We start from the raw sequence: 21,985 nt of genomic DNA on the forward strand, positions 1-21,985 counted from the left end.
GCATTTTTTATCCTTTAGATACTGTGTTATTGCAAGTTAGCATTTGGGGAAAGATGGGTGTCAGCAATTTAATTATTTTTAAAGATTTACCTGGAATAAATAAATTACTGTGGAGCACTTTTGAAGGATGAGAGTCCCACACCAGGACACAAAGGAAGTTCAGCACTTCAGCCTCACATGGAAACCACCCCCTTAATAAAGACCCTTTCTGCTTACTCTGTTTGGAGTCCAGAGCATTGCACGTCAAATATTGCATACTTGGACCTACACCATACTTGTTGGGTGCATGTACGTACCACATGGAAAACCCCAGCTGCCTTGGTGGGCTTGAATCCAGCGACAGGGATGCAGTGGTCAGCGTGGCCATTGCAGAAGCAGCTGCCCATCACGATGAAGTCGTAGATGGCGTAGTGCAGGGATGGCGGGGGCTGGGGGGCCGGGCTGGCCGGGAGGCAGGGGCAGCCCTGCCGCTCCAGCAGCCGCACTCGCAGGTTGGTGATCTTCAGCTGCGCCTGGGCCTCCGCGCTGTACGGGTCCTCCTCGGCGTAAGGTGGTGACAGGGCTCGGAAGATCACCTGGGTGGAGAAACACAGCAGGTGAAGCAGAAAGAAGGATGTCAGCCACCCCCAGGGTGGGCCATGGGGTGAAATGGCAATGACAGCATCCTCTGGGAGCATGCACCAGGCTCTCATGACGTTTTTCCCCCTCTAGAAGGGGTGGGAGCAGCAAATCCACCTCCAAATCAGTGTGCACAGGGTAACCCCCCCGCCCCTTATATTCCTCTCCACAAGAAGTAAGGCTCTTATGGGTGTCAAGTGACATTTTGCCATTAACCCAAATCAGAGGTGGGTGCCCCTGCAATGTGGTGTGGCCCAGCACAGAGACTAGCACCTTGCCAGGTGATGTGCATGTGGGGGACTTTTCATTAATGTTGTATCTCCCAGAATGGGTCCATTTTTAACAAACATAGCTCATATTTCCAAATATTTGGTTCTTATCAGTCCCAGGCTGTTTTCTAGTGGAAAAGTGATTAGATGTGGCAATTAGTGACAGCAAGCTGATAATCAAGAAAACCGAGATAAGAAAGAAAGGAAAGAGGGGGGCTTCCAAGGTTTAAATTAATACTTATCATTCATTCTTTATTTTAACTTCAGTCTGATTGAATAGGTAAATATTGGCTCAAGCTGAATATTGAGAGCACTAGATAAAAATAATCCATTTTCTTGAAAATTTGTTTTCAAGTGGAAAAGGCTTATTTTAAAGTTTTTGGGCTAGCTGCCTACAATGAGGAATCAGAAACAGCATATACTTTATATGACTACCACTGGCATTAAACAACACATCTATGACATTTATTAGCTATTGATACATTCAACTTACAGTGACATTTTCTGAATAGTTAAGTAGTTTTTCACTGAACAGTCACTGAACAGTCACAGACAGCTTGATGAACTATGATAATTATAAACAACATTTGATCAAATCACTTGAGTGCTTGAGAGTGTGATGCAGCTAATGGTTCCATGCACTACTCCCAGCAGTGAGTTAAAATCTCCTCAAACTATAATGCTGCCCCACTGAAACCATCCATGCTACTCAAAATGCTGGCCAGACTCTTGCAGGCAGCAAGGAGGTGACCATTGTTTCCTGCTTGGTGAGTGGCAGGGCATCAACTTGCTGCTGTCGCTATCAGGGATCACAGCCTCCTGCCCCTAAATCCACTCCTTCCATAGAAAGCAGCTGATACACTTTAGCTGATGAAGGCTTCCCTTTTATTTGACCAGGATCCACAGATCCTGGAAATAATGACCACAGTGCTGCCAGCTGGCCTGCTCACAGTCTTTGCTTACCAGCTGCTGCTTCCATCAGCCCCACCACTGCTGGCACTGCTCCTGGCTGGGGCCTGGCTTTTCTCCAGGGCTGCCCGAATGCAGCCAGAGGAAGCTTTGTGTCAGCCTGGAAGGAGATTTAGCCCTTGTTTTGGAGCTGGATGGTGGCAGCGTGCTTTTGCCAAGTGCAGGTGCCACCAGCATGCTGGTGACAGCGGGGCTCGGCCGGGCTGGAGCTGGGTGTTGCACCCTGGCAAACACATCGTGGCTGCAGTTCTGCACTGCCCTCCTGCAAACACTCCCTCCCAAAGGTGTCTGAGCATCTTCTGCCAGAAAGGCACAGGTAAGGGAGAAGGTTAACTGGGAGAGGTGGTCAGAGGACAAGGCTGGTGAGCATGCTTCTTGTGCAGAAGTGTTGACTCCAATGAGGGGTATTAATAAACAGTAACACACTTCAAAAGAGTGTGTTTTCCTCCTCTCTTTCATGGATATACAGAGTTTTTCTTCTTTCCCAAAATAAAAGTATAAACCATATATCAATAGAAACCCAAGTGAACCCCAACTATCAAATCCTGCACCTCTATCCAAAGCTTGTTATTTACCCAAATTTAGATCAATGCCATTCTGATCACATTTACTTGCTAGTGGTTTTGTGAACACAAGATGCTTTCAGATATGGAAAGAAAATTCCTTGGGAAAAATCCAAACTGAAGACATTGATGTCCTTTTACTGGAATTGATAGAAAATGCTGGGTGAAGAATTTTCGGTAAAAACTATCATTTTGGGTTTCTTGATATTACATAAATTGCATCTCAGAGAATACTTTGTTTGTCCTAATTCAGATGAGAGCAGGGAAGAAACTATATAAATGGGAACAATTTATGCTAGATGGAGCTGCAGAATTTCCTCTCATGCTTTCAGTTTTCTTTGTTTATCTGTCCCTGTTTAATGCACGTGACTGATGTTTGTGGTTCTAGTAAAGACAATCGCAGCAAGGAAATCAATAACCTTGAGTGCCTCTGAACTGACAGAGTTAAATCTTGTCTGTGTGGAATTCAGGGGGAGTTATGTTGCTGATTTCAATGGAGCCAGTATTCCTGCTCAGACCCTAAAATGCTACAAACATTTCTTTTTATGGCTACATGAAAACAGTAATGCTAAACATGAACTCTGTCTGTAATTCCCAGGGGCTGTGGGCTCTCAGCTGCTCCCCCCTGGTGTCCTGTATTGCTCTGGCTGAGCCCAGCAGCCCTGGCCTGGGGAGCTACACTGTGCCCTGCAGCTGTGTAACAGAGTGAGCCTGGTCTCAGCACTGCCAGGACAGTAAACATCCCCATCCCTCTATCCCAGACCCCAGCAGCCCTGCTGTAATGAAATACTAACTGGTCATTATAATATGTAGGGCATCATACAAATAGCAAATACCTGCTCTGACACAGCAGATTCAGCTGGGATACTACAAGCCCTCAGACACTGCATAATAATGATAAGGATGTGTTTCCCAGCAAGATTTTCCTGTTCAGTCGTTAACATGACTAATTTACCCCAGCTGGTCTCAGGAGTCTGCAGATGACTGGGGCCACACTGGTCTTACACAGGTATCATGGGTTTGCACCCTGGGTTTTCCAGCAGCCCAGCCACACGTATGCACATAGGCTGTGCCAGATTTCCTGCTTTTACCTCTTCTTGGGCTTTTCCATGCAATTGTCCCACCAACAGGATGGGCATAGGGTTTCAGCATCCTCTCTACTATTGAGCCATGGTTTGCACAGCAGACCTGACAGGGTTTTCACGCCTCTGGTTCTGCTGGCAACTCCCAGCTACAGCAATCAGAGATCTCCTCAACCAAAATATTCTTTAGTTTTAGCAAGGTAGAGGAAGAGTGTAGGAAAAAATGGAAAAGAACACTTTGTCACCATGTGTGTGCCACGTCTGAGGATGTTGGTTTTACAAGCCCATTGTCTCCCTAGTGCCACTGTTGAGCCAGGACTCTGTTGGGCAATGGTCCCCAGCTACTCTGCAGGCAGCAAGCCTCACCAGTAAGCACCACAGGGTGACCAGACTTCTGTCTCCCACTCAAGTCTATCTCTGTGTATGAGGCCTTCTAGCAAAACATCACAACATGAGGCAGACAACGTGACATGCAGTAGTTAGCCCCACATATGATAGCAAAGTGTGGGAGGCCCTGATCTTTACACCAGCAGCTCTGAAATCTATGCACTAATTAAAATGTTATATTTTGTAAAACAGGCCAGAGGTAATACATTGAAGCACCCGAGCATTTCTGTGCTTTACATCCATATTATATCCTATCAGAAAGATGTTTTCATTCCCACTGTTGCTAGCTCACAAAAAAATATTATGATATTTGGGATATTTCTTAAATACATTCTCAGGAACCGAAACTTTATCTCAGCTTCCATTTAAAATTAAGTATCTAGCAATAGCTCATGTCACACACCAAGAGGCAAATAGAACAGCTAAGAAACAAAATATCTAGTCCTTGGGGATCCTTGGGGATCCTTCTGTGATATGTGGAATGATGCTGATGGATCCCTTGTGCTATAAATGCATGTTGGTGGCAGGAGGGAGCCCACTCCACTCCCACAGGAAGCCCATTCCACTCCAAGGGAGCAGGAGTGGGTAAGTTGTCCCACAGTACCTTGCACATGCCATGGAGTAAAAGTACTGTGCTCTTCAGCCAGACCACTGCAGCTGTCTGCAGTTTGGTCACATCATTACATAGACAGCCTCTAATACATTTTCACAGAGTTTCAATTTCCTCATGGGTTGTCATTAGCAACTCTTGCTCTGCTGATTATTTCACAAGTTCTAGTGGCAGAAGAAGGCTGAGCTCCTGACCCTTCTGCAGATGCAGTAATGTAGCCCTGTATATAAATAAAGCAGCAGCCACGGACGGGGTGCACTCAAGTAACCACTTGCACCACAATGACCTTGATATGCATAAAGTCCCTTTGCAAGAAGTACCCTAACATGTTTGAGAGGCAGTAAAGGGACCTGTTTATATATATCTCCACAGTGGGAAGGAAAATGCTAATGGATGATTCTGACAGCAACAAAATAGTCTGTGAAGTCAAAGTTGTCTGAGGAAGTAAACAAAACCAAAGAAAGACTTGCCAGGAGCAAAGGTTTCTCAATGAGTTACAGACCCACCTCCACTGAATGCAGCTGCAAGGGCCCGGACCTTTGTCAAGATGCAAGTGTCCAGAGCAATGGAATGGGACCCTTTGGGATACAAAAGCCTGGGACATTGAAGAGACGTGGGTGATCCATGAAAAGTTTCTTCCTCGCAGACCTTCAGAAACAGGCTCAATTACAGAGGCTTTGCACAGGGTCTTGCAGCTGCTGTGCATGTATTTGTTCCCTGTTCCCTGGGTCCCTGCACCTGGCCAGAGGTGCCATGCTCCAACCTCCAACTGAGAGCCTGGCCTCAGCCAGAAAGGCAGCAGGAGATGGCTCATGAAATGGCAACATCAATAAATTACAAACAGAGAGAACAAATGGATAGAAGACTCAGGAAGCATATACACATGGGAACAAGCCAAGAAACAGGAATACGGCAGAAATAAAAGCAATAAATAAATATTAAAAACAACCACATTTTTACTTGGTTGTAAATGAAAACCGGGGCGGTAACATTGCATGAAATGAATGATGTGTGGTTTCTTTCCAAAAGAGACTGATGAACTCTACATGTATTGTCTGACCTAGATGCATGAAAATATATCTATAATTACTGTACAACAATGACATAGTAGTGATTCATGTAATTAGCTTAGGGGCATTATATAAATTCAGTACTGATTTATTTGATTTTTGCTGGTAGATTTATCCCTTTCAATGCATTTTACAGGAACAAATGGAAAAATAGTATGAATAAAAAGAATCCAAAATTTGTTGTCTTATCCAGATAGACAGCAAAAGCAATGAGGGATGTGCACCTCTTTACAAAAGGGTGTATGATGTCTAAGTAAGTGTTTAACAGAAAAGGCTTGCATTAGGAGTCTGCAGTGACTCTTGGTATGTAGGCACTAAATAAATGTGCTTAATTGGCTTGTATTCTGGGGCCCTGTGGAATCTCCACGTCACTGGAAGTGATCTGATTTATCTAGTGCCTGGACAAGGCTCTGAAAATGTAGGCAGTAAATGCAGCGGTGGAGCTCTGCCAGCACATCCAGGACCTCAGCCCTTTGCCTCCTAAAAAATTCCCTCAAGCACAACAAGCAGTGAGGTTAGGCACTTCTTGCCTGGTGCTGGGGCTGAGGTGAAGGCAATTCCTTATCTCTGACATCCTGGCCCTGGGATTCCCAGCTGTGTGCCCAGCATTGCCTCACATCTGCTTGTGCTCACAGGCCTCGGCTTTCATTTCAAACGATAGCACAAGCTGAGACAGTCCATGCTCTATCCACTGCACGCTATGCCTCTGGCATCCCCCAGCCACTGCCTGCCTGCACCCCCGCCCCCTGCACCTCCCTCCACACCCAGCCCAGCCTGTCCAACAGCCCAGGAACTCTCCTGAAGGCACTACCCAAAGGTGGCAACTGCTTTCAGCCTTGGCTGGTCTTGTTCAGAGAAGCTTAGTTGGGAAATTTTATTGTGGCAATTAAGCTTTCCTGCTCACTAGATGTAAAAGTTACAAATAATCAATTCTCTTGGTAAACATTAAGGAAAACTCGCAGGGAGCAATTTCATTTGTAGAAATGTGTAACTAAAAATATTAATAATGATGCAGTATGTGTGCCAGCTGTCAACCTGCCAGTGTCTGCTTTCAACTTCCACCCAAGAAATGTACTAGAAGCAATAAGCTCATTATAGCCACAAAAGCCTGATTGATGGAGCTGTATGTAAATTTAGCTGCAGAAATGCAATACCAGTCAGGTGCTCCCCCTTCAAAGAGAGTATTCTCACACCTCTTTCCCACACCCCTGTTTAGTCACCTTCAGTGCTGCAGAGGAACCTTGAAGCTAAGACTGTTCTGTGCTTGTCCCCCTGTGCCCCAGAAAAGAGTAATTAAGCTTCTCACACCACAACACGTGCAGGGAAGACTGATGTGAGACTGTCTTACTGTTCATAGGAGGATGGCTTGACTTTCAAGGTTTGCTGTGCCATGCAGCAAGACTCAACTGCAGCAATGAATCTAATTTGGTACCTTTGGGGAACATGGACGGTCTTACTTGTCCGGACACCTTTGGGGAATCTTTTTTTTTTTTTTTTTTTTTCTTCCAATGGGAAGCCTCAGACACAGGAGCTGCCTGGTTTAACAGGGCTCCCTCAGGAGCAGCTCAGGCACACCTGCTGTCAGATGTATGATCTGAACACCAGACCTAGTGCTGGCAACAGCCAGCAGATTCCCTGCCCTCATACACCTTCTGAGAGAGACACATACTCTGCAGGTAGCTTCTTTTGTCTCCCACTTTCAGTATTGAAGGTGCAACTCTATGCTAGCATTTATCCTGCTGGTCAGTAATTCAATTTCTGGGTTTTTCTGCATAAGTGTGGTCAAAGTCTGCCAGACTCTCCTTGGCTCTTCCTGGAGGGGACAGCTGTGTCTGCAGAGGAATATTTTGCTACAGAAATGGACCCTGTGCCATCGCCCTGCATATGTATCCATGTCCCTGCCCATCAGTCCGCTCTGAAAACCTCTGAAACCACTAACTTAAACCACCTTTTGGAGAGACACCTTAAATGTTAAGCTCCTGAAAGTTTTAAGAAAACACCTCATTGCTTCACAAATTTAAGCCTGTTGGACTATTACCCCCTACGAAGAAGGCTGATAGGGCCACAATGCTGGTACCTCCTACTGACAAAACAGACTTATTTCATATATTACCACACTGAGAACAAGATTTTAGGAGAGAAACCAATGTGCATCTCTGTGCTATGTTCATTGCAATGACTCTAGGCTAAAAAAAGACAGATCTGCTTTTGGCAGATGCTGCAAATAAATCACATGGTGTGGAAAGTTCATCAGCCTAAGCTGGGTAGGTATTACCCACCAGCTCCTCTAAAACACTTTGTTTTTCTGCCTGTCAGACCAAGTGGACTGCAGGGCAGAAGAGCCTCTTTTCTTGTGGAGAGGTCTGACCACCTCCATGCTGTGCACTTCAACATCACCTGGATGAGGTGAAACAGAATAGAAATTGGAAAACCTGCCTTGCCACTGCAGAGAGGAGACCATCAAAGACACTAAGATCACAGTTAGCATTGGAATCTTGCAGGCCACGGTGTTTGGCACTTGATCAACATCCCCAAGCAACCATGACAGAAGCCCACTGTGCACCACCACCAGCAGTCCCTGAGCTCCTTGAGATGCTGGAGAAATGGCACTCCTGCAGCAGCCTTAACAAGGCTCCTTCATATAATTTGACATAAGACAGCATTTGGCCCATGCCTCCCGTCCTTCTGCAGTCTTTTACAGTACATAAATCAAGGCAAATAATCCCTTGCCTCACCATCCAAAAGTTATGCAATCTTACAAAGACTTCAGGAGGAAAATCCAACTATTTTAAATTATCAGCCTTCCCAAATTAATTTATACCAAGGTAACTTCTGTCTTTTGGGACTCTCAAAGCATTCTTCTGCCATTCTCAAAAGTGAGAAGCTATCCAGGAAAAGCTCCAACACACATGCAGCAGCTGACCAGTGAGGGACTGGAAAAGGCACAAGGAGAGCTAGGGAAGACACTTGGAATTTCTCCAGAATCCTTGAAATCTCTGACAATAATCAGCCAGATGAGAACCATCTTCTCAGCTTTTCTTCATCATTCAACTACACAATTTCATTAAATGAAAATGAAACACTGCTAGGTCATGCCTGTCTTCATGCAGCCAATGATCACAAAAGTATTGCTCTTACCAGGAAAATCTTGCTACAGCTCAAACCTCTTGGATTTTTAAATCTCTGGTTAATAGTGCTTCTCCAACAGTTCATAATTTATTACACAATGGCTCCATTTTGCTTAACCACTATTTTTGCTCATCAAACAGATAGAAACACTCAAGTTTCCTGGCTCACAAAACCCTCCAGATGCATGATATCACTGGCTATGGACATATCAAGGAAAACAATGATTGCCTTTTTCTCATCGTTAGAATCACCGTTTCGAAAGCTGTGCTAGTCCAGTCAGGAAAACAAACCATCACACCCCAGCTGATGATATGAAGTCCTTTGACCCATCAGCAAGAAAGATGGTATTTAAATAACTAATCTCTCCAGCAATTCCCCTCCTTTCCCTATCCCCATAAAAGATTTATGTTCTCAGCCTTGGCCAGCTAGCAGTACCTGTTGTGCATATGGAAGAACCAAAAAAAGCCTGGAGCTACCTCCAAAGAGCCAGACAAAGAACTGGACTTGATTCTTCATTGGCAGGGCTGTAAGAAAAGCTGGCTCACTCCCCAGAGCTGCAAAATAACCTCTTTAACAGTTTCTGAGCACAACACACCACTGCAAAAGCCTGAAAGGCAGTAGGTTAGTGTTTCAGTAACTGCAATGGTACTAAGGATCAAGGGGATTTTCTTTCAGCCTAAAAGTAACACAATTCCATGAATATTTTTCAACTGTTCTTGTTTATAGTGAAGAGGTTTTATGTCTATAGGACTGTCTGCTTGAACTACCCAGCGATCATGAGAAACATTTAATTCTAGGAAAACGAACACCTGTTGGAATTATATGTGACCACACACTGTCAAAAAGGTCACAAGAAGCAGAACCCCTCTTTCAACCCCCAGCTATAGATTTTGATTACTGGAATGAGGGATGCTGCAGAGAGACTGGTGGTAAAAGACTCATAGAGTATGCATTGAGTAAACTGGGTTCTAGACATTAACTTCTTTTCTTCCCATGGAGAATTAGAGAACTTCACCATTTTGTAGGATTTTGAATGTTGTTAGACTGCGTATCTCACAATGACACCCACTGTTGCATGGAAATTAATCTCAAATGAGCTTTTGATCTAAAACTTCCGAGACATGTCAATACATTGCTTTAGGTTACACGCTTCCCATGTAACCAGTTGTATCCAGGAATCCCAATGAGAAACATGGCAGTCCTGCTTTCTAGCCAGAGAACTGGGAGCTGGATAAGTGAGCTGGCCTTCTCTTCATGCCAAAAATGAACTGTGAAATGAAGCAGTGGGGTGCAGTGCCTGAAGAGAGGCTCCGAAGGAACCGTTAAAATCCTGTGGCACTTTTCTCAAGGGAAGCAATGTCCTGCTAACAAGGCCAGATGCCAATTCAGAGAATTAAATTCTGCCTACCCAAACTCCTCTTGTTTCATGTGGGTACAGTGCTCTTCGCGTCCTACATAAGAAGTTTGGAAAGGGTCTCCTGGAGCCCTGGGACCCATTCCGTCCTGCTGTTGGCAGCCTACAATATCCCCCCTTTCACAGACTGGTCAAGCTCTCTTCAAAGAATAATTTGTTTTAGCCATAATTGTAGGTCAATCCAGAAGCAGTTGTTAGAAACTTGCTTTTCCAAACAGGGGATTGCTGATATGCGCTGTTAAACACTGGCTATGCTCCATCCCAGAGGCGGCTGCATTTCAAGAGCTGGCCAAGCAGAGGGCCAACCCCCAAGGCCAAAGCACTGGGAAATCCAGGAAGAAAAGGAGACGATCCTATAGGCTACTTGTAATGGGAGAAATCATGCAGAGGATCATGGGGCAGATTGGAGAAGCCTCTTGCTCTACACATGCCCTTGTCCTTCAGAGATGCTGAGCATTCAGGAGGCCTCATAAGGGACATGTACTCCTCTAGGATGGCCTATGGGAGAGGGGGAAGGATTTGTCATAACCAGGTGAAAACTAAGCTAAAGTTTCTCCTTTTCCCCTGATCTACTTTTTGCTGCCCCATTATTTGAAGGGAAAATCTCCTCTCCTCCACTGCTAGAAACTTGCACCAGCTTGGAAAGCCCCCACAGTGCTTGGGAAGATGGGTTTCCCTGCAGGAAGGAAAGCTTGAGGACCAAACCAAGGGATGCACTTCATCACAGCCATCAGCAAGGTGGCTGGTGTGAGATGGTGTTTTGCTGGTGTGCTGCTACTGCCAGCTACCACAACTGATTTCTAGGCTCCTATATAATTATGTTGACTCCAGCCTAGCCTAATTTAATTAATTGCATTAAATTTCCCTAGAAATCATTGTTCTTGTGCTTATGAAACAACAGTCCCCACATCTTGCTAGATGTAGTTATAAAATGCAAAGAGCTGGACAGGATTTGGTCATCATCCCAACCATACCTAGCTGAACAGATTCTCCTTTGCACATGGCATTTCTGAACTGAGCCCAGCAATTTGTGTTTTTCCAAAGATAGGATGATCAGGAAGATGCTGTTAAAGAGGTCTTTTTCCTACAAAGTGCACTTCTACAAAGTGTAGAGATGGGACTTGAAAACATAATTCCCTGGGTATGTCTCACATGTCCTGAGCATTGCTGAATACCTGCCAGGATCCCTCTTTCCTTCTCATCAGTTTGGCCCTTTATTTTCTCTCTGTGCAGATGTCAGTGGCACATAACAATTATAAAAGATGTTTGCAGCCCTCTAATGGGTTGACATCCCCAGCTGTTTTGAGGTTATTCTTGCATATTTGCCCAGGTTCTTTGTGGAGTCCTGCAAGTGACTGAATTCAAATCTCCTGTTACCTACAAGATCCTTGAAGGACCTCAGCACAATTAAAATGTAGCTTTAGTTAAGGACAACAATGATAAGCTTGAAAACCAAGCTTATTTGAGCCTAAAAGGTAAAAAAACCCAACCAGGCAGAAGTTCCTACAACCCAAAATCAGGACTCAAAAGTAAAAGTTACTGACCATCTTTAACTCCTATTAGTTTCAGCAGCAAGTGTTACAACCACTCACTGTCATGGTCAGACTTCTCAGTAGAAATACACAGTTTACTTCTGCTCTACACAGCTAATTTCAGGTAAAACCAGTAGGTCTGGTGTTCAAATCCTCAAGGAAGAGAGGCAGGCTGCATGCAGTAACAGAGAAAGGCAAAACGTATGGAGATTTTTCTGCTACGGAAGGCACGAGATCAATAAAATGCTCAGTAAGACATGCATCCCACAGCAAAACAGTGGTAATGTGATGTTTCAAAAGTTAAAAGCATGTTAGAATTTGTTGCTGGAATATAGTCAAAGTGCAAATATTCCTCTTCTATAAATAGCAAACAGCAAAAATAGCTGAGGTCTCCAAGTGATTTATTAGCAGTATTCTGAATAGATGAACACTGAAATAAGTTACTAATTTACTAAAATCTTGTCAAGGAGACTCTGCTTCAGTAAGCCCTTTTATCCTGGAGCTTGTCTAAATGGGGACACTCAGGCGAGCTAATCTGAATTGACCACAGATGGGAATGTAAAGTGAATGAGATAATTGCATTGCAGAGTGGACAGTCACTCTCACTCACAGTTAAAGAATTAACATCTGTTAACGGCCCCTTGCAGATGAGCCCTCAACTGTGATCCCTAGACAAGGATAATTTTGAGATTAGTGTGTTGAAAAGGAAATATTAATATAATCTGAACTATGGGAGGGAAGATAGCCTTTTATGCATACTAGTAAAATTAGTATTCCTGTCTGAGCACGAAGCTGAAAGAGTTTATTTCTGCATCTTGTTTACTTAGATCAGATTATGTTTGGCTGGTGGATCCAGTTTTGATTTCCCTTGCAATAATGTGGCTGAAGGGTTACACCCTGAAAAACAACGAAAATACTCAGCATTTGTAGCATTTTTGTATGATTCAGGCTAAAACTTGGCCATAGCCTTTCTCTTAAAACACTGATGATACAAGGCTAACATTTAGAGGTTCCTGCCTATGCTTAACAAACTGCTGTTGTGAAACAATTAGTTAACTGTATTAAGCATAAGGGAAGTCTATAATGACCTCTCTGCATGCAGCTGATCTGAAATTATTCCCTGACATGGAATTGTGTTGCCTTCACAATGTTGTAAATCCAACTCCTCAAAGAGGCAGATGCTTGAAGCTTGCTGGAAACCCAGGTTGGCTGTACCAAAGTTGGGATGCCAGGGCAGGAGGTGGGCACCCACCATCTGTCTCCTTTCCTGTTCCCTAGTGAGGAGAGGCTCAGTTGGTTTGTTTGGCTTCTGCATACCTGCAGAGAAATCACTGACTCCTTTGCTGGCTGTTGAAACAATGGTTCTTCCTTGCATGAGGTCAGACTGCAGCCAGGCTGCCCTGGAATGGGGCTCAGCTCAGCAGAGCCCCTGAGGTCTCTGGGCACATGCTGACCTGTGAACTCAGGCTTACTTCCATCAAGAAAACCATTTAGACCAAACCCAGGGCACTTTAGTGCAGTGTTCCTGACATCAGCACAGCCATCAACCCCTTTGCTTGGCAGTTTGCCCAGATTTGTCCTTTTTTTCTTAATCCCACCACCGGGCTCTTGATCCTCCATCTCTTGCCTGCCTCAGGCCAGAGCCGCATCCACATCAGACATAACCAAGTCTGGTGGACTCGCAGCATTAAGGACAGGTAGCAAAGAAGAGAAGGGACCTACCAAGTCCCTGATGAGGTGATTCTACCGATCAATAGACCACCCAAGTGCCACACATGGTGTGTGACATAATTACCCCATATGGTTCCCATTGCTGAGGTGGCACCCAGCTGAGGTGACTGCAGCCTTCCAAAAGTATCGCCCTCCCAGAGCTCTCCAGCACCCCAGTCCTGCCACTGCATAGGCAAGCCCAGAGTCACACTGCTACAGAAGGATGAAAAGCATCTCCCAGAGCCATTTCAGCATTTCTGAGGTCTGGGTCTTTGAAAGAGCCTAGAGGCTTGGCAGCTTGTTTTCTACACAATCATAAATCTCCTCAAGATCAACATCATGGCAAATTCTGATGAGAGAGCATTTTTGTCATAAGAGTTGAAGCAGGCATCTAAGGAATGACTCATGATGATGAGGGCAGAATGCAAAAAGTCTGATCTTTCTCTTAAATAAAAGTGAAGCAGATACACCTTTGACCCAATGAATACAGGTGATATATGGAAAAAAGGCGCTGGGCCCCTGAGTACTGTGAGGTTCTGCCCACTGCTGCCTTGAATTGGGGCTTGCAGGCACTGTAACAATCAACAGAAATGCAGGTGGATCAGCTCCGCCTGTTCTTTACAGAGGGTAAAACCAAAAACCACCAACCCAACAAGCTGTTGTGTCTTTGCCAAACTCCAGTGATATTTGGGGTGAGTCACCACCACCTGAGGCCTCACCTGCTCATCCAAGGGGATAGAGAGCCGTGAGTGATCTGCCAGCACCATGCAGAGAGACCCCAACATCCTGCAAAATCCTGCAAGCCCTTAACACCGTGCCCAGAAATGCACATGTGGCGTTGAAATGTCTGAAGTGTGAGAAAGCAGTACACAGACAGTGTGACACATGGTTTGGATCGTGGGTTACAGTTGTTACATCACAGATAAAAAAAAAATCTAAAAATTTAAAAAAGGAACCCAGTGGCACTCACAGAATTTGTAGTTGTGCTTTAAAGAAGACAAGTAATACCTTTCAGAGTAATGAGTAATACCCTTCAGATGTGGACATTTTGGATGACTGCATATTTGAAACCACTGTTTCAAGTGAAATTACTGTTTCCATATGTCTGAAATTAGGTGCTACCAAAGTGGGAGTAAAGCACAACATAACTCCAAACAGAACACAAAACTCTGATGTTTCTTTAGGTCAGATACATGTTGCTATTGGCAGCTACTAGTAATTGCTGGAATGCAGCACACTGTAATAAATTAAATGTGATATTTGCTAAGCATGCAGGCTTGCCATCTGGAGAGCTGCTGCTATTACTTTGCAGGTAAAAAGTGGTGTTTAAGTGCAGGAAACTGAAGTGTACCATGTAAGCAAAATCTTCTAACCTCCAGCCTCTTGGTTGCAATATTTGTTTAAAACTTGAAACAAGTAAATGCTCTTGACTTTTATAGCTTCTTTGTGGAAACACAGACTAAAGCAATGCCAAGAGAAGAGGTCCCACAGAAGCAAGCTCAGTACATAGACTCTCTTTGCAGCATGCTACCACAGATGCATTAAACACCACTAAATTACTTTTCTTCTTGAGACAGGCATTGGTTTCTACACACAAGACCTTGATTCTACTGTCCCCAGATTGCACCAGCCCAGAGAAGAGCTTGCCTGAGGTCAGGATTTGTACAGGTTCTCTCCTGGCGCAGCCCACATCCTGTGTGCAGGGACAGCACCATCCTGGTGTGCAGTGGCCACAATGAAAACTGTACCAGGATGCTAGCAAGAGGGGACCCAATACCAGGGAGAAAAATACAGCTTTGTAAGATGCCCTGGGTTTCTCATCCCTGAGTAAAAATCCCTGGAAAGCTAAAAAAGGAGCATGCAAATCACATACCCAAGAGAAGTCTCACTGGCTGGCCTAAGAGCTGTGGATTTCTCCGTGTCCTCCATCACAGGCTGGCATAACTTTATGATTCAGGTGGTGGGACACAGAGGCTGGAACAAGTACTGAGGGCCTGAGAAATTCCAAGTGGTGTTCATACATTCTTCCATTTGTTGATCTTACTTTGTAGCTAGCCCTGATTCAGAATCACAGAATTATCTGGCTGGGAAGAGACCTCCAAAGGTAATTGAGTCCAACATCCCTGCCATGGGTAGGGACAGATATCAGTAGATCAGGTTGCTCAAAGCCCCGTCCAACCTGGCCTTGAACACTTCCAGGGATGAGCCATCCACAGCTTCTCTGAGCAACTTTTTTCCATGCCTCATGACCCTCAAAATCAAAAAATGTCTTATGTCCAATCTATAAATGTCTTATGTCTAATCCACAGTATAAAACTGTTGCCCCTTGTCCTGTCAGAAAAGACCATGTTGAAAAGTCTTTTTCCACTTTTCTCATAAGCCCTGTTATATACTGCAGTCTGAAGGAAAGTTTAGGCAGCTTTCTGGGGGCACAAGCAAAGGATGGCAAGAAAAGAAAGGTAGCACTTTTTCTCACCATTTGATTTAAAATGTAATGGAATAGTCATCCTGGATATGTCTGACAGGTCTGGAGATTCTTGTTTCTCAGCTGATGAGAACATGGAACAACTTCTCCTAGAGCAAGACATTGGCTGCCTCCTGAGACACAGCTAACTGATACACTTTAGTGGAAAACCATCTCCCAGTATTTCTGCAGAGAGTGGCTTCCTAGACAGAGCATGGCTAGAGGTGTCTTTGCATAAATGATTGCAAAGGGGTCCAAACACATGATTTTCCTCAACATGAATGTTGGATTCCAAGGATTGGGCTTTCACTTCAAAACCAGTTCTCAGCAGAAACTGCAAGGATATAAGTGATCTCCTGGTTCACCAGTCAGATTTTATCCTTTCTCTGTGTTAGGCCAGAGAGAAATTTTGATTAAGCTTTCAGGCAAGTTCATTAAATTAGGCCACTAGAGGGAGCAGCCTTTAAAGTCCAGAGCTGGTGACCGGGGATGCGTCCCCACGAGTGGGGGGACAAAGGAGGGCAGTCCCACGGCCGCGGCTCCCAGGAGAAGCTCCCCAGCAGTGGGGGACAGATTTGCACATTAGTAAGAGTATTACTGGTAGCGCCTCCAAATGCATCACTTGTTACCTGCTGTTTCTGATACTGAAAATCATTCGGCTTTCACGTATATTTTTCTTCTTAGCAAATATGATTTTTTTCTTCCTTTTTTTCAAGTTCTTTTCACATAAGTGTGCACAGGGAAAAAGACAAGGTATAAGTTTTATAATTACCTGGCTAACCTGGTTTACGGGAACCATACTTCAGTGTGTGGTTAAGTAGCTATTTCTATGGTTACACGCCTACTTCTCAGTGAAGGCAGTCACTACTAAAAGTCAATCTGGTGATTATTCATTTTAATATAGTTGCATTTTGGTCAGACTGATTTGCATCACCTTAAAACCAAACGACTGCAAGATCTGGAGAAAGCTGTCTGGAGTGACGTTCCCTTTGGCATTCCTGAGGAATTAGCAGCACGTGCCTAGGTTGCAGTTGTGTAGCGGAGTTCACCAGGTGAAAGGAAAGGAATTTTTTTGAAAAGAGAGGGACTACGAAGGCAGCAAAGCAAGAGGCAGGATGGTGCCTACATCATCTAGGAATGAATTACGTTATTTAACCTTGTGAAATACGTGCGATGACAAGAGATGCCGGTGTAAGGAAATACGAAGCGTAAACACGGGCGCAGATTGCAGAGAGAAGGGGGGCTGGAGCAGGGGCTCTCTCGTCCCAACCCAGGCAGACTTACCTCTCCTCCAGTGCAGGGGAAGGGGCTCGAATATCTGGAAGTGCAAATGGCTCCTCTCTGCCTCACATCATCCTCCAGCCCGAAGGTGGCCGAACAGTTAGCAGCAAAGTATTTGTAAGGCTTCCACGTCTCGCCGAAGTCCTGGGAGCGCTCCAGCACCATGGCAGCCGGCCTGGGCGACTTGAAGACCATAATCAAGTGAGTGAAGTAGAAGGCGGCTTCCAGGTCCAGGCGGATGGTCTCGCGGGGGGCATCCCGGGCCGCCTGCCACCAGGTGCGGGGCAGGCGGAACGGGGAGTCGGCCATGGCGGCGGGGGGGTGCGCCAGCCCCGGCTGGGCCCCGCCGCAGCGGCCGCACGAGGGGCGCCGGCAGCGCCGCTCCGCGTCCTCGCTGTAGCTGCAGAAGCGCTCGGCGCCGCGGCGGCCGCACGACGTCTCGGTGCGCAGCGCCCGCCCGAGCGCCAGGTTGCCCATCCGAGGGTTGCAGGCCTTCTCGCAGGGGCTGCTCGCTGCCGCCACGCCGCCCAGACCTGCGGGCAGAGAGCGGGGGCTGGAGGCGGCTCCCGAGGTGGGAGCACCTCACCCCGGCAGAGCAGACACGCGGGATGCTGCCCCCGCTGAAACCGCGCGCCGCTGGTACCCACGGAGCCCTGGAGGGGCTGTGAAACAGCGTGGCACTGCTGCTCAGCTCTCCCCTCTGGGGAGTTTAGCGCAAAAAAAGCCACCCCAAAACCTTTCAGGGTTTCCCTGCACTTGGGAAGGTCCCTACCTATCAAGAGATGCAGAGCAGGCAGCAGACTGGGAGAGATGAGTACGGCCTGCCCTCCCGCCCGGGGACACCAGAGCAGGGCTGAGGCATCACGGCCATGCCATCCATGCCCCTAGGCCTCCAAAGGGATCCAGGTAGCCCTGGGGAGGTGGAAAAAGCAGAAGAAAGGCAAGCTGCAGCCAAGGCAGCATGATGCCACGAGGCCAGGAGACTGCCATGGGGGACAGGGCTGCTGCAACCCAGCCCAGCGTGCAGCACATCAAGTGCCAGGGTGTGGGAGCCCACAGGAATATCACCTACCAGCAAGGACATCAAGTCTTCACCCCCTTTCCCACCACTCCGTCCCTATCCCAAATTTTCCCACAATCAGAAACTGCTGCTGACACCAGTGCTTAATTGTAGCATGACTTAAGTTTGGAAAGGCTGTTGCTGGTGTGTGTAAATGAAAGAAAAAAAAAGTTTTGGTTGAAATTGTGCTGGCAAGCTGCCACACAGCTGAGACTCTGTGGTTTTTGTTCAAGCTTTTCTGGAAATCCTGTCAATTTTAAAATCCACAGTTATAGAGTCAAAAAAAAAAAAAAATACCATGGACTTTACTGTGAAACCATGTAACTCTCATGTGTAATCAATGTAACTCTTTGTGCAGCAAAGCTTGATTAGCAGCTCTCCAACTTTTTATTAATAAACTTAAGAGTAGATCAAAGTGGTATTTGGGGAATTGTTTAACATTAAAAAAAAATCTCTGTTGACTTGGATGTGTGGAGGACAAAGCATCTGAGGTATATAATGTCTTCTTTATCATCAGGCCAGTCATACACAGTCAGCTTTGTGCAGCAATTAATGTCTTCTTCTTGGCATTTTTGTTATGCCTGAAGGTCATTTCAGTTTAGCATCCAATAAATCCTTTATCTGGGGCTTATTCAGCATTTGCCCACAGTGTCATAGTTGCAATTAAGCTATGTTATGCACTAGCAGTGCTAAGCCTTCCAAGCCTGATAGCATCCCCCACTTCTCCCACTCCTCAAGAAGCACTCTGGATAAAACGCATTTTTACCACAAAAGTTCTATACAGGTTTTCTATAGTGTTTCCTCAGAACAGCTGTGGAGCACTGCTTGCTATGCACCCAGTAAAAGGCACTTCTGAATCCAGTCTCTGGATTTCACTGGGTAAGCTGTCTAAATGCTCCGTCATGTTAGCTTCCTACAGTGTGCTGGTAAAGCTGTGTTGGAAATGACCTATAGTAAGTGTGCAGAATATGTTTGCTCTGGAAAAGTAAACAAATAGGACTGTAAGGTCAATGTAATATCACCTACAACTCCCGAACATCCCTTTCAAAGCATTGTATAAACATTAACCAACCCACGTAGCTCTCCTGAGGGGCAGGTAAGTTAAGTGCTATTATCATATTATCAGTTAGGCTAGCCAGTGGTTGGCCTAATTTATGTCTTTGGCTGCTTTCCTGGATTCTTTGGTTTACGTGCACTTGGCCGCTACACAAATAGATGAACATTTACTGCGGTTCCCTCAGTTGTGGGATTGCAAAGCAGATTTGGGAAGTGGTAGGAAGAGCAGGGCTCAGTCAGCCACATCAGACAGGTTGAGATTACTGTTTGTGTTCATCAAGTCCTTTTGTTTTTTGCACACCAGACTGCTGCCTCCAGGAATGCAGTGGAGGAGGACCTGGTCAATGGGAGGTTTCCTGTGACTGCAGTTGGTGGTAGGGCTATCGTAGATGGCTCCAGGGCAGGGACAAGGCTCTGCCTGAGCCCAGCTGGGATGCGTTGGCTACAAAATCCCATGTCAGAGCCTGGGAGCTGAGAGTATTTGATTGCTCCCAGCTCGGGGTATGCTCCAGCCCTGGTCATGCACGGTCACTGACTGCAGCTGTCTTCGGGCCAGGCATTGAGGGTCCCTTCCTCATCCGGTATCAGATCTGGGGCAAGGGACCTTGGCTTCAGCAGGGTTTGAGAAATGCTGCTGGCACATAGACGTGGGTCCCAGGGGCACAAAGGGGGGAGAGGAAACCCCCTTTGAAAGGGTGTTTGTTTTCACTTGAATTGGAAAAGACTTGCATGACCGATGCAGAGCACTTCATGTTATGAAAAGTGACAGCTTTCTAGTGTAACACTGGCTACCACAGGAATTCAGTAAAAGGACAAATTGAGAGCATAGAGATTTTATGCTGGCAGTCACAAGTTCACAAGTGGTCTGCCACAGCCCTGGAAAATGTGCTTTTCTCTATTGCACTTAATGCATCTGCCCAACTAAATCTTCCCATTCTATCTACTGTACATGCCACCGGACTGGGATCTTCAGTAATGAGTAAGAGCATGAAGCAAGTACCATGACTCACCTGGGAAAACATCCATGGAAAATCATATGCTTCCTGCTTAAGCATTTTAGCAGCACATGCCTTGTGATGTTTCGTTTATATCTTGTGCCTGATTAAATGTTTGTTTCCCATCAGAGTTTTTTTCTTCTTTTTAAAAAAGAAATTTGGCACTCGGCTTGCACCCGGCCGAGGAAGCGTTACGCAAACTGTTTATGCCCGAGTGCGTCTGCTGCGGGACCCCGCTGCGGCAGCCCTGAGCGCGAAGTGTTTACGCTGCGGGAAGGGGCTTCCAAAACCCTGCCCGCCCTTCTCCGCACCCCGACGACTCGGGGCACCGCCGCCTCAAGCGCCTGGGAGCCCGCCGCTGCCACCCGCAGCGCTCCGCAGCGGGGCCCCGCTTCCGCGGCATCCCCCGAAGCCCCGGGCCGAGCCCACCCGGCCTCGCCGGAGGCTCCGCGGGCAGGGGCGGCCCCGCGCAGCACAGCGCGGTGCGGCGCGGCCGGACCCCCTTTGTCTGCGGCGCGGGGGGGACGCGCATCCCGGCCCCTGCCTTTCCGCACCATCCGCGCACACCGCGTACCGACACGCACCGCATGTGCGGACACACGCGCACCCAGCCCGTGCGCACATATGCGCGTACGTAGAGGCGTATGTGCGTGTGTGCGGACACGTGCGTAGAGACCGACGCGTTGAGCACAGTGCGCACACGCCCGTGCGGTTCCCCGTGCGTGCGCACGCCCGCGTACTCCGCGCACACGGGCGCCCCAGCAGACGCGCGTACCCGCACACGCACACGCGGCGTGTATCTACCTCGCACGCCCGCGGAGGACGGAGGACGCCGAGCGCGGCCGGTCACGACCCACCTGCAGCGGCGGCGGCGGCGCCCAGCAGCAGCAGCGCCAGCCGCGTCCCGCGCCCCATGGCCGAGCGCCCCGTGGCCGCCCGCCCTGCGCGCCCCGCCGCCCCGCGGCGCGCCCGGCCCCGCGCGGCATCAGCGCCCCGCGCGGCACCGCCGCCCGCCGCGCACCGCGCCGCCCCGCGCCGCCGCCGCCCGCCGCGCAGCGCCCGCGCACCGCCCCGCGCCCCGCCCTGCTCTCCCGCCCGCCCGCCGCGGGGGGCTGTTGCCGGTGCGCGGCCGGGCGCGGTACTGCAGCGCAGGGCACCGTCCACACACGCATACGCACCCCCCGCCCCGTCCCCGCAGCACCGGCGGCCCCGCCGCGGCAGCCCAAGGCGGGCGGGCTGAAGCCCGGAGACAGAGAGAGATCCGCGATCCCCCGGGACAGGGGCTTACCCCTCGCCAATCCCTGGGGGCTTCGGCTTCCCAGCCCGGGCGCGCTGTCAGGGCACAGAGGGTGGTAGTGAAGCTGCGAAAGGCAGCCTTCCTCCGGCCCGGCTCGGTTTCAAACGAGGGACTTAATTCACCACAAGTAACTCCGGGCCGCTCAACTTCGAAGATGTAATTTGTTTTATCGGCTTTTCTGGTAACTGAGCGATGGAGCCACGTAAACGTGAGAGGTTTTCCCTTCTTTCCTGGGACTTGGCAATCTATGGTTTAGCTCCCGTATGGTCTGCTGGGTTTGATAGCACCGGTCACCACACTGCAACAGCAGTTTTGGCCTCTGAAAATAGCAAAAGACACAGTTACATCCGCTGTTCGCCGCCAGACCATTACATTTTTAGGTATCAGCAAAGGACCATTAAGAAAGCAAGGGTGGAGCACTTCAGAGCAGTCACTCATTTAATTTACCTGTATCTAATCTGGGAGGCAAGCATGTTGCA

At 47.4% G+C, this 21,985-nt stretch overlaps 1 protein-coding gene across 4 annotated transcripts in view; it reads right to left on the reverse strand.

The window, feature by feature from the left end:
- The window catches only part of NTN4 (netrin 4), a 47,931-nt gene extending 26,294 nt beyond the window's left edge, over positions 1–21,637 (reverse strand). The window contains exons 1-3 of one of the 4 annotated variants that reach the window (XM_072923228.1): positions 21,498–21,637; positions 17,102–17,631; positions 297–575 (exon numbers count right to left, since the gene is read on the reverse strand). In XM_072923228.1, coding sequence (XP_072779329.1) covers positions 297–575; positions 17,102–17,575 — 753 coding nt within the window. In that variant the 5' untranslated portion in view covers positions 17,576–17,631; positions 21,498–21,637. Of the gene's footprint in view, positions 1–296; positions 576–17,101; positions 17,632–20,224; positions 21,220–21,497 lie in introns of those variants that run through there. The other 3 variants (XM_030261629.4, XM_072923229.1, XM_012569121.5) reach the window with 3 other exon arrangements.
- Between the last annotated feature and the right edge of the window lie 348 nt (positions 21,638–21,985).

This window comes from Taeniopygia guttata, chromosome 1A, assembly GCF_048771995.1.
Source record: "Taeniopygia guttata chromosome 1A, bTaeGut7.mat, whole genome shotgun sequence".
Lineage (NCBI taxonomy): Eukaryota > Metazoa > Chordata > Aves > Passeriformes > Estrildidae > Taeniopygia > Taeniopygia guttata.